The following is a 13,327-nucleotide window of genomic DNA, read 5'->3' as shown; positions in this document are numbered from 1 at the left end:
ACCATATGATTACTTGTCCATTATGGCTGAATTATTGTAAAAAAAAAGTGGACATAATTAGCTGTTGAGCTTCCTTTTAACATTTTAACTTCTTTACTTTTCAATCTAATCTAAATATGCACATACTGAAGGCTTATTTTAGAAGAAATAGTCTAAGACTTGGATGGAGAAGGCTTAAGATCACAACCCTTAATCACTGTCTTGGTCATGGGATGTCATGTAATTTTAATAGGCAGCCTGTAGCTCATAAAATCACAGAAGCCTGTGGCATTTGTCCCCGTCATGTCATTACTTCTCCCCCAGCAGATCCGTGATAAATGAAGTCTTTAAAGAGCAAACAGTCCCACATTAATCAAAATATTGAGAGCTGAAAATCTGTCCACAGAAATGGTCACGCATGAGGACGTTACATAATAAAAATTAAGAGTATTAAGAGAAACTTTTTTTTAATCTATGTGTGAACCTGCAGATAATGGAGGAAAATAAAGTGGTTTTCTTTTCTCCATGAAAGGATAAGAAGCGAGGTATAATCAGCCTCAGGCTATTTTACATAATAAAGCCAAGACTTAACATTTCTGTGCAAGTATTTTTTTTTAATCATAAAAATCCGTTTTATTTTGAAAGATAGAACAGGAAGTCTTATTTTGAAGCCTCCCTGCCTAATTGGATACTCCTGAGTAAATTGAACGGTCACCAGGCGTCCCTGTTTGTACTCGTTTATTTAGCCAATTCTCGCATTACTGTTTAAAACGATGTCAGAGAAAATGGAGGTTGACCTGACTGGAGTCAAACAAAGTAAAGGCGTGTGGCTTGTGAAGGTTTGTTTACCTGAAAATGATCAAATCACGACGTCATTTCATCTTCACAGACGTTCACAGGTGTTATCAGTTTATTGGTAACACACAGGCACTTCTTTGAAAAGTGATTTTTTTTAAAAAATAATTCACCTTACTTAAAGGTGTCGACTTGATCGAAGGATTGAAGCTACAGAACTTTTATTGCGCATTCATGTGGCGTGAGAATAATCGGAAAAACGAGCTTCCGGGTGCGGGTAACTTCACATGAACTTGGAAAAACGTTTTTTGCTGTTGTGTTTTGTTTTTTAAGAAGTGCTCGTACTTATTGTTTTACGCTAGGTGTTTAAGCGGAATATGTTTGTGTGTTTGTGACCAAGAGAAAAAACAACTGAAGCATTGACTTTGTGCATTCACGTGGTATCGTAGTAATGGGGAGGGAAAAGATTAGCCCACTTGGAAGAATCGGAGCAAGATTTTAAGCTGTCCTTTATCAATAACTAAGTCTAATAAATATTTCTTGCAATACAAGAAGTACAAATAATTGTGACTTGAGAAGAAAATAAAGAGAAAAGGAATGCATATGCTTGATATTCAAAATAAATTAGAGGATGGCTTTGTGACTTATTCCCTTGGTTATTCATTGTTTAATTCCTTAACGGGTGAGCACTTCTCTCACAGATCATCTGAATATAAAATAAAATTTTAAATGACTGCAAATTTCCAGTAATAAAATAAAACATCTGTTTTCTGTAAATGAATCTTAATCCCAAATAACACATCAAAGACATTTTCTCCCTCAGTCCAGAAAGTTTAAGATGAAAACATTCATAAAAATAAGTATAGAAAATGTAAAGATAATGATGTTATACTCAAGAAGTGGTTTCAGCTTTTCGTTAGGTATCTTGGACTCATACCTCTGGGATTACATCAGAAACTGTGTTGTTTTCCAACTTCAAGGCAGCAGCTAATGGTGCTAGCTCCCAGTGCATGTGATACTTATGATTAGAGCCCTTTGATAAGGGGACTAAACTAGCCATTTGATCATCTATCGATATCTGTATTTAAAACAGCAGCAATGGGAGAAACGTCCTTCAACCATGCTATGACCGCCAATGCATAGTTCACCCTAAAGATGCACATCGGGTGTGTTATTGCATTTAACCAGGACAAAAACAAAGTGACAGCAGATTATTTTAATTCATTTTATTTCCCTATACCTACCACCTATAGATCTCAGTCAGTAGGAAAAATATCAGCATATAAATTGGTCAACTAAAATTCAGGTAAACGCAACAGCCAGAAGAGCAACTCCCCCAAACATGAACGCACTCTTCTTATGATGCCTTTAAACTGGTGCATTTCTCTCCAGGTTCCCAAGTATTTATCTCAGCAGTGGGACAAAGCTGCAGAAAAGGGAGAAGTTGGAAAGATTGCCATTGGAAAGTAGGTACCTCAGTGTGGATGTGTCCATATTAGTTTTTAGTGTTAGTGCTGCAGTGATTAGCTGATTGTTCAGCAGCTGTTTTAAAAAGTATTTTTTAACAAAAATGGCAGTTTTTGAATGTTTATATCATCATCATCATAAACTGAATCTTGGCTGTAGCTGTGGGAAAATTGTAATTATTGACTTATTGAGATTAATGAAATGTTAAATTATTCTGTTTTCTCACAATTCCGACAGGAAGCAAGGCAAAACAGAGGTGAGTCAGCTTTGGATGATTTGGTTTGTTGGTTAAATGTTTGAATAAAACACGCTGGTTTTTAACTACAATGAGATGACCTTTAAAGGCCTTTCCGCCTGTTTTCTTCCTGTTTTTTAGATCAGCAGGAATGGCTTGTTTCTAATGATATACACACCTTCATACTAAATCAAGTTAGTTTCATATTTTTGGACATGGGTATCATTTTTAATATTTAACTTGTGTACCAAATATTTGCACTTATCTTGTGAATTAATGACTTAAAGTGCAGACTCTGGTTTAATTTGAGGGTTTTAGGAATTACACCTTGTATAAGAAAAATTAAAAAATATCACAAAGTTGAAAACAGTTTTCTTGTTGGTGTCAAGTGTTTCAGGCTTCAGGTATTTATCGCCTGCAAAAGGTTTGTCAACAAAGTATTAAAAATAAAGGTTTTATTACCAACGTGTAAAATATTGTGTTTAAAATTACTTTAAAAGTTAATGCAATATTGTTGTTGAGAGTCTGCCCGTCATTTGAGCTGAAACTCGATTGTTTTTTATCTGCTGTGATGGCCTACAGAGCTGGAATGATTAAAATCGTGTCACTGTCCAAATATCCGCAGTCCCACCTATATATTCTATATTTAAAATCAAGATTATATCACAGCTAGCTTTGTGTAATTTTACTCTTTCTTTCTTCTATATTACATCCCATCACTGTCTGCTGCTGCTCTGACCCACCTCCCTCTGATGGATCGATATGATTTCAGTGCATCGTGTTTGACCTCCAGCTTTGTTTCTCAGGTATGTTTCAGCCTCAGTGACGAGCTGATAGGCTTGGATGCTGTGGGGGAGAACGATGCATCACTGGAGGTCCCAAAGGATCATCCCTTCACACTGCACCCAGTGGGTGGACAGACCATGGCAGTCTTCAGCCACAGTAACACAGGTCAGTCTAAACCAGCTGTTCCAGCCCTCGTCTCCGTGCTGCTTTCGTGCCGGATCATGAAGCCATCTGGATCATGTTTGGTAGCTGGCTCGAGGGTTCAAACTGAAATAGATAGACAGTGCATGTGATTCCTGCAGGGTGGTGCATAATAAAGTCGAGAAAGATCGGCTTTGATATAAGAGGGAGAAAATATAAAAGTTCTGTTTTATTTAATAATTAAAGAAACTTTTTTTGGTTTTGCTTTCAATACGACCGAATCCTTCCTGCATATTCAGAGCAACAACTAAACAATCGTGATGCTTTTTTGTTTGCAGTGTTCGTAACAGTGCACATAAGGATTCCTGAATCAGCCTACAAGTGTCTTTCCACTTTTAAGAGGTTATTAAGAGAGAGGTGCAGCAGAGGTGGAACAAACGTGTCTTAATTTTGACCAGGAGATTGACTCTGGGGCCGTTAGACTTCTTTTAAATGAGACCCACTAAGGCCATTTCCAGCTCTGTATTTTTATTCTTGGATTCTATTAAAGTGCTTTGCATAATTCACAGTTTTCAGATTTAACAATGTTATACAAGGCCTTGGTGCAGTCCTGTTTTAGCTCTTGTTTTAAGGAGACCCTTGTTTTTCAGGTAGCTTTCTTTTTATTGGCTGCTACTCACAAGCAGAATTGACTTGGCTGGTGAGTTATTACGCACTCATTAGCTGGTTCCAGCTTCCATGGTCACCGTCCCACTGTCTGTATCCACACTTTTCCTGGGGCTAGTTCATCCTGCCCTCCAGTTCTTCTTACAAAAAGCGTCCCACTGTGCTTTTCATATACCACACCCGGCCACAAGCCAGCGAGCTGTGCTTCTTATGCATTTAAAGTTGGAGAATAGATTGAGATTGTTGAGGCTCAAAGACCTCTAGTCATTTACTTTGCCCAGTAAAACAGAAAGACTTGGCTCCAGGGATCCTGAAGGGAATCAGTTGCTTGAGAGATCGATTAGTCTTTCACTTCAAATCAGGTCAGGGGAACAATTTGCACGTCAGGACCACTTTGGGTCTTCACCAGAGCCTGGCTTTGCAGAGTTAGGCGAGAATGTAATGCGTATGGAGAATTCACAGCAAGCAAGTAGGCATCGTGCGCACTGCCTCCTGTGAGCTGTACCCAGACAGCAGCTTCATCTAAACCTCAGCTAAAGTGAGACCACCTCTGTGCAGACTTGATTTTATCTGTTATCTGGAGTTCATGTGTGACAACAGCTTAAATTAGGTTTAGTTACAAAAACAACTATGTTATGGTTAGGAGAAGTTTAAAATACAATTTTTTTTTTTTACTCTGTTAAAATGTTTAGAAAGCTCAATTTTCAAGGTCAATGGGGCGCAGAGTCGTTTTCTGAGGTAGCGTTGTCTGATTAAGAAAAGAGAAGTTGTTGTATAATCAGAAAAACAGGAAAAATGTGGTTTAGATCCAAGGCAGGCATCAGCATTAGAGTAGCTTCCTTGCACACTTGCAATATATTATGCTAATGCTGTGGAATGAGTTCCAGTCAAAGCAACCATAAAAGCCATTTTCTGGTTCCTCTAATTGTAAAGTATTGATCGATCGGAGAATAGAAAGAGAAAAGTCTTTGAGCTGCCATGTTGACGACTAATATAAGGGGGAAGAAAAGCTGGGAATCTACTCAGGATGTGACATTTAAGTAGCCTTCGAGTCTCTTAGGTTTACTTGCACTGATGGAAAGCTGTTTTTGATATATTCTGCACTGATTGCACTGTAAAATTCATGAGGATACTCGGAGAGCGGCTTCTGATTTGTGGAGGACGTTCGCTGCCAGGCACGATGTGTCATACCCCGTCTGAGCCAAAGGGATTTGTCGGGATTTGCATCAGACCAAGGGCTTAAAAATAGCTGCAACTGTATGGTTTGGTGTCTGGGAGTGTGTGAACCATGAATTACAATAGATTAGAGTGTTAATTTTAAAGGGATAACTTTATTTTAACACTTGAACAAGTCGAGTGAATCAAAAGTAAAGAACAATGAACTGGATTTTAATTAACATTTCTAGGCAATACAAAGGGGAATAACTGAAAGTTAAATTATTAGAAAATGGAAAGAAAAGCTCCCTGACGTGGAATAAAAAAATTTTTTCTCAGTTCAGTGAAAACTTCCATTTAGTGAAAAGGTAAATAAATGGCAGGGGGTGGGGTGCTCAAATCAGCAAAATGTCAAGAGCAATTCTGCAGCTCCCAGGGTGCCGGTGCTCAGTAACAACGAAATAACTGTTTGTGGTGGTGGTGGTGCTTTTTTGTTTTGTTTTGTTTTGTTTTTTAAACCCCGATAAGGGGGCACGCATTTGGGTGGTGGTGTATTTCGAGCGCTCCCCGGGCGTTACCAGATTAGTTTTGACTGGAGACCAGAAGTCTGTCCAGAGTGGAAGGTGTGAATCCGAATGGAGCAGTGAATACATTTCGTGGGCAGTTTGGAGAGAAAAAGAACATTTTTTTTTTTTTTTGTGGGGTTTTTTTTCCCCAGCAACACGACAGATAAAGCTTTTTTTTTTTTTTTTTTTTTTTTTTTTAATATTACATTCTACAGCAAAGAAACAGAACAGAAACACCTCACTGCAAGTAAATTTTAACTTAATCTTTGAAGATATTTTCAGAACACTAATTGGAAAAACAAAGTTTTAATGCTTGGTTACTTTAATGTAGGGTTACTGCAGCTCCTGACCCTTTTCTTTTGGACTTTGAAACCTGAAGTGATACCTGAACATAAATATAACAAAAAAATATTATGGGTGAAAGCCTGAAACTTTTACTGGCTTTTCTCACCATAAAAATGAACCAGGGGACAGATACCTAAAAAATATCTGAGTATTGACTAGATAAAATACAGAGTTGCATATTTGAGTGCACACTAATAAAAAAAGGACAATTTCTGAATGGTTTACAGCTTTATTTATAAAACACACAGCGTACTTTCTTAATCACAAAATTGAAGAAAATATATTGAATTTAACCTTGAGATCCACTTTATAGACAAGCATATTCCCCTGGAGGAGTCTAATAATTCAGGTTAAGATTAAAATGTACTAAGAGGCATTAAAACGCACATATATAACAGTTGTCATATGTACAAATAAATAAATAAAAACCATTAAGCGTAATGAAAAAAGAATTAGTAACTCATTTCATGTGAGTAGCCTTGCAAGGTCTACTTGCCGTGTTCACATACTGCGATTAGGAGCCTGTATTATTGTAGGGTAACAATCCTACAGTAATACAGAGAAAACCCTAACAATTAGATGGCCCTCTCTAGCTACAGTGGGAAAGAAAAACTCCCTTTCAACAGGAAGAAACCTCCAGCAGAACCAGGCTCAGGGGAAGCAGCCATGTATAGAATGGCACAATATTTGGACTTATTTTCAGAAGTTTTATAACTCTTTCCATGGATAAAGACTTACCACATGGTCATTCAACAGAATAATGTAATAAGTAGCTTTTTCAACTATTTATGTCATTAAAAAATTCAGTTTTTACAAGTGGTCCACAGTGTCAAAAGAGAGAGAGAAAAAAGGGTGAATACCATGTGAATTAACAAAAACTATATAGTAGCCTTTAAACTTTTGTTTTATAATTACAGGACAATCTGGGCAATGATGAGATTTACTCGTCCGGCCTGCCTAAGATCAGAATGGGCTGTATGTGGCCCACGATATTTGACATCCCTGATTTGGATGGTCGAGCAGAAAGACCACAATAATCTGAGGTGGAATGACTCCAGAATGAGCTGATGTTGGACTGTGTCACAGAGAAACCAAAGCAGTGCTCCTGCTTTGTGTGACTGACTTGCAAATAGTGACTCAGCCCTGCAGCTTGTATACATGGGTGTCAGTAACAATAGATTTTAAGAGCTGGAGCTGACATGAAGATGGCGGTGTAGCCAAACCATTAGTACCAACACATTCACCGTGTCAAATTTGCAGACATGTTGGTCGTGTATAGTTTGCTGAAAAGGAAGGCAGTGTTCATAGAGTAAATTTACTACACGAGCGGTTCAGTTATAAGAATGGCTCCCACGTAAGCCAGACATGAGCTCATGTGTTTATATTGGTTGATACTAATTTATACTTTAATTAATAGGCTTCAACACCACAAGCACCATTGGGAAATCCAGTCCACGAGTCAAGTTATTTGTGATACTATATTTATGTCTGTCTGTGTAGGGTAAAGGCCTGAATAACAACCAACACAGACATGCTTGTGTGCAGTCTGTTGGCAACAGCAGCCGTTGGTGCTGCGCGGGGACAGAAAGGTGATAAGTTTATTTCAGTTTATAGTTCACCACGAAGAGAAAGAAGTGAAGAAAAACCATTAAAGATCAAGAAAGTTTACATGAGAACTCTGGAAAGTGGATTTTTTAAAATTGTTTTTAACACTCATTAAGCTAGAGGACCAATTACAGCACAGATGCAAATGTTAGTAGCCCTCAGACAAGTTGTTCCAAAAGACTTTAACACTGCCCCCTGGTGTGAGTCTACAGCTATAGCATGTAGAAATGTGAGGATCTAGATATCAAAGTAGCATTGCCACTAATGATGGACACTTTAAAACTTTAAACAGGTTCAAGCCAAAACTTTATTTGTTTTTTTTTACTGCACGTTGACTTCATTTTTTTAGCCAAAGTATTAAAAAAAGTTAATTAAAGTAAATCCCTTTTGTTCTAAATCTGAACCAGTCTTTCTTTCAATATAGGAAAATTTCACTTTCAATATTTATTTTCCAGTTCACAGAAACGAATCAATTCCCAAATCCTCCACAACTCATGTTTCCAAAAAACAAATATGTCCTCCAGCATTTGAGAGTATTATGCAACCCTTTTAAATGTTTTAATGGGACCCTGTGTGCCCGTGTAGGAAAGAAAATTCAATTTTGGTAAAGAGATAATAGTTTAGGCCACTAGACTGACGGTGATGCAGCTTTTGTAGTTTTGCCTCTGTGCACCGTCGCTGTGGATTTTAAATCGAACAATAAAAATGCGACTGAAGTGCAGACTTTTAGCTTTAATTCAAGGAGTTTAAATAAAGTGATGCATTAACTGTTTGGCAGCATTTTGACAGATAGTCCTCCATTTCTAGCAGCTTGAAAGCAATTTTTACAAAAGGTTTGTTTGTTTTTTAATACTTGCAGTCATTTTTGCCTGAAATCTAGAACCTCCTTTGAAATGCTGTACCGTGCCTTTTCTCTTTAGTAACTGAAAGACATGCTGTATTAGGTTGAGATCGAGTAACAAACATGTAGTATATGTTTTTGTTTTTTTTATCTGTTCGAACAGTTTTGCAGCATTTGACTAAATTATTCACATTCTGGGATCTTTTAGGTGTTTCTGTGCTGCGGAGCTGGCAATTGCACTCAGTCCTTTTAAGAATGCACCTGGTTGTTTATTTGGACACTCCTAAAGTCATTCCTCTGTCTCTAGTTTATTAGGTTATTGGTTTATTTTTGGTTTTTCAGCTTGGAGATAGCTTCCTTCACTTGCATTAGCATCTCTTTGAACCTCGTATTGAGAGTTGCCAGCAAACAGCTACAAAATGCAAGTTTAATATTTAGAATCAACCCCAGATGTTTTTTTAAGCTTAAAAAAGAAATGAGGTACCAAGCCTCACTTGGCCATAAAACTGCCAGTTGTCCAATGACTTTAGAGCATCTGAAAATAATGACTCTGTATAAAAAGAAAAACTCTTTCTTAAACAGTTAATGCCATACTTTTGTTGAAATCCTTTAAATAAAGCTGAAAGTCTCTACTCAGTCACATCTGTAATATTTAAAATCCACTGTGGTTGTGCACAGAGGCAAAATTGCGAAAAATTGTCATGGTTCAAAACCTTTTGGACCTAATTGTGTTTATGAATATTTGCACTATCCCCAAATCACAGAATAATAATTAATATCGACGTTATCAGCCATCTCTGTCTCAGAAAACTATTACCAAACTGTAATGAAAATTAAAATAAAGCGTTGTCCTTATCGAGGTTTATTCTATCACCGCCTTCACGCACTTTAGATGCACCCACACTTGCATGTGCATGTTAATACCTCCTACATGTGATAATGGATATTTCAGTTTCTCTTTTTCAAGGCTTTTTTCTGTTTGTTCAGTCCTTTATTAAAACCAGAAACAGAAACACTTTAATACGTGCTGAAGTGAAAATTTTCAGCAGAAGTTTAGAGTTGTAATTTTTTTTAATAATTTTTTTTATTTTTTAAAGAGAGAAACATTATTGCGTTAGTCTGCAGCAGCAGAAGCAGCAGTGGGTGGGCACAGGTGTCAGAGGATCACCAGGATTATAATCTTATGTTTGTGAATGTGGAAACGGCACAGGAGGCGTTTAAACCTCTTCATTTTTTTCTAGAAGGTGTTGGTGCTCCAGATGGCTGGCCTGACTGCCAGAGTGCACTGGAAACAAGACGTAGGATAATGTCCTCTGAGATGCGGTGGTGTGTAGTCTCTATTTACCTGACCGGCGCTCAGCTCCACCCCCACTCGCCCACAGGAAAGGTGTACTGTATGACACCGGTCTCCCACTCGCTTCCCCACAGTCTCGCACTCCGAAGCGCACACGTACAATTACACAGCAGCTTTCCAGCCGTAACCGTACCTGCGCACGCACGCACGCCTGCACGGGTTTGATCTGCACTTGCACTCTCGCTCTCACACTTTTTGCCTCACCTACTCAAATGTTAACAGATTCTTGACACCTCGGCCAAAGCAGGTTCAGGCTATATTTTGAAATAATGGATTTTCTGTGTGATACATTTGGGAAATTATATAATCAGCCATTGGCATTTAAATTTCCACTATATTACCTTCTCTTGACTCCTTTTAGAGATCGCAGTGGGTTTGAATCCTAGTTAAACTCAATTTAATCAATGTTTGCAGTCATTGTAGATGTCGCATGTTTATAAATTGACCTTTTTTAAGTACAGTTGGTCTGAACTAACTTAAAGGCAGAGACGATGTCATTAATTATATCATGGCTGCAGTTCTAGTCATCACTACTAAAGTGAATTGTAACTGAATTTTATTTTCAGTTACAGTTTTGGCTTCCAAACATTAATAAATCGAGAGAAACTGACTGTTGTGCTTTGTTTTGAAAAAGTTTTCCTGTTTTGTCTTTGAGCGCATCCTTTTCATTTGCTTTGCTTTCAAATTCTCTTTCTACCAGACTGTCGCATGGTGACTTCAGTTCACATTTTATTATTTATTTTTAATTTGAGTTGTAATTAAGGTTTAAGGAAATATGCTCAATTACAAAGCTATGTTTCATCTCTTTAATGAATCCACTGAGAGTAATTTTGTTTAATAAATACATATCATGTTTTTTTTTTCTTTGGTCATAATCAGTCTTACTGCACAGCTGGATTACTGTCAGACCTACACGTGCTGGTATTATTATCCACAGAATGTCATCAGCTATAGATCCTTATATAGAAAAGTCTTTGATCAGACTCAGCTTTGTATATTTACACATCAAGGGACATGAACTTTTTCCTTACCCTCATTGTACTCAGTAGAATAGACAAACAGAAAATAACAAGTATAGCATATTTATATGTATATTTGTATGTGCATTTGTGCAGAGTGGAGATTGGGATAAATTATGGACTAACTGGTTACTATACATGCATGAGGACTGGACAGTGTAGATATGTATGACAAAGCAGAAGTACAGGATGTTGAAATTGCAAGATTTTAAGAAACTAAATACTAAAATGATACCTTTTAGAGTGAGAAAATATCAGAAGCGGCATTATTACTAGTCTTAATTTAATAACAATTTATTCCCTTAAAATCTTGTGATTCAAGTGTACTTACTATTTGCAATCGAGTTTATTTTATTTGGTTGGTTGATTTGGTTGATTTGATCATTTGTTTAGTTTTCAATAGTTTCGATGTCTGACTGCTCCCTTTAGGGATCATCTCTGTGATATATTATCATTATTAACGCATGACGATGGCCAAAAATCAAACTCCAGTCTTCAAACTGGGAACCCTCACACCTGCTGTATGTGGTCCGGCTCAGTTCATGACACACTAACTCTAAACTTGATTTCCAGTTGTGACTGAAGTGACTATTTATCACTGACAAACATCTATCTAAAAACCTAAAAAAAAGGTGTTATTCAGTTGAAGAATTGGAATAACGCTATATAAAACTGTGTGGCAGTGATATGCAAATTACATTGTGACGCAAAAGCGTTTCTTCCATTTAACGTCCCAGAGTTGGCTGGGCCTGCTTGATCCATCTCTGCTTGTAAGGAAATATGTAATTTAGCCAACCACGCAGTGTCTAATCCATATAATCCAAACATTTCAGACTCTGTATAATGCATTCCTCCACCTCTGCTATACAAGTATGCACTGATCCAACAATTGTAAAAGGTTTTTAATTGTGACCATTCATGATTGATACGAGCACAAATGGTGCCTGACATGCCTTTTGTCCTGTAAGGCTGCTAGCTAAATGTTCCTCCATTATTTCCCCTCTCGTTGTTCTGCTTTGTTCCGGCAAAAAGAACCAGGTATTGATTAAGAGGTTGCTAAGCAACAGGCTTAGCTGCCACAGTAGCGTGCAGAAGAGAAAAGAAAAGCCAGATGTAATGTGCTGCTCTGCTACAGTAGAGTCTGTGTGAAGCTTTCACTCCGACTTTGCAGTCCTTGAGTTCTTTGAAACTATTGAAAACCACAGAACAGTCTGTCCTCTTATTATCAGTGTTTACACAGCTACAGGATTCACTTTGAGTTCTTTTATAACTTTGCACACTTGTTGAAACACTCGGGTGTGTAGTCCCTTTTCCTTCTTGTATGTTCTGGTTCGCTTTACAGTCTGTTGAGACTATTAATAATAAAATGTCTTTTCTGAATAGATATTTTATTTTGTAGGATTGACTCTACCGCTCTTGTGCGGTGTAATCGTGCAATTCTGAACCCCGTTAGTGTGTTTGAATAAATTTTCTTGTAAAAACATTTTAATGCTAATCTATGCTTTAATGCTCCTAAAACTGATAAAGTTAACTTCTAATAAGCTCACACCTGCATACAACAGTCCTTTACCTGCATTTGTTTATGAAACTAGAGTTGACTCCTCTTGTTTTAAAAAGTTAGAAAATATCTGATCACTTGATTAGATACAGAAAAGTGCAGGTAGCCCAAAGTCAAGAAGATGTGTAGCTCTGAAGGTAACTATTGATCTTTGAGTCCAAACCCTGCACTGCTGACGAGTGAGGAAGTCGATGCAGAGCTTTGCAGATGCTGCTCTTCTTGTGGTTTCCTGCTGTCTCCTGACACTTGAAGGCACCATTAAAAATATGTGGAAGTCAGTAGGGCTGTGCGATATGACCAAAATCTCATATCCCGATATAAGAATTCTATCGTCCCGATAACGATATAAATCACAAAAATGTAACATTTTCTGTGAATCTCGGGCAGCTCGACTTGTGTGAAGTGTTTCCAGCTGCGCGTCCTTTACCCGGAGTCGAGTGTTTTAACCGATGCATGAAACTATACATTTTTAGACATAAGTTGTAACGGCCGCCGTTTTCTTTGTATTTATTACACGGTGTGCTGCGGGGAAAAGCCTGTTCTAACGTTTGAGTCTAAGGTTTATTTTTTAGCACCTGGCGGCTCTTTTTTACTTCTCATCCGTAAATAATCTGCTCTTTCACGTGATTCAGTTTATTTTGAAAAGTCTCAACAGGATCTTGAGCTTTATTGTGAAAGGTTTATGTGGAACATAAACAAGCGGACACGCGAAGGTGTTACCGTCGCTGTTGCTAATGACAACGCGTAAAAACAGGCGCTTGTCGGTCAGCAGTGTGGTTATATTACATATAAGAGAAAGAGAGAACTTTAATAAA

At 37.6% G+C, this 13,327-nt stretch overlaps 1 protein-coding gene across 1 annotated transcript in view; it reads left to right on the top strand.

The window, feature by feature from the left end:
- Nucleotides 1-653: 653 nt before the first annotated feature.
- LOC113007797 (general transcription factor IIF subunit 2-like) overlaps nucleotides 654-13,327 on the top strand; it is a 61,992-nt gene continuing 49,318 nt past the window's right edge. Inside the window, exons 1-4 of the mRNA XM_026144740.2 lie at nucleotides 654-818; nucleotides 2,167-2,240; nucleotides 2,479-2,497; nucleotides 3,283-3,427. Of these exons, the coding sequence (XP_026000525.2) occupies nucleotides 753-818; nucleotides 2,167-2,240; nucleotides 2,479-2,497; nucleotides 3,283-3,427 (304 nt within the window). The 5' untranslated portion in view covers nucleotides 654-752. The remainder of the gene's footprint in view (nucleotides 819-2,166; nucleotides 2,241-2,478; nucleotides 2,498-3,282; nucleotides 3,428-13,327) is intronic.

Source organism: Astatotilapia calliptera, chromosome 16 (assembly GCF_964374335.1).
Source record: "Astatotilapia calliptera chromosome 16, fAstCal68.1, whole genome shotgun sequence".
In the NCBI taxonomy this organism is placed as follows: Eukaryota; Metazoa; Chordata; class Actinopteri; order Cichliformes; family Cichlidae; genus Astatotilapia; species Astatotilapia calliptera.
The sequence above is the reverse complement of the archived record's forward strand: the minus strand, read 5'-3'. Positions and strand labels throughout refer to the sequence as shown.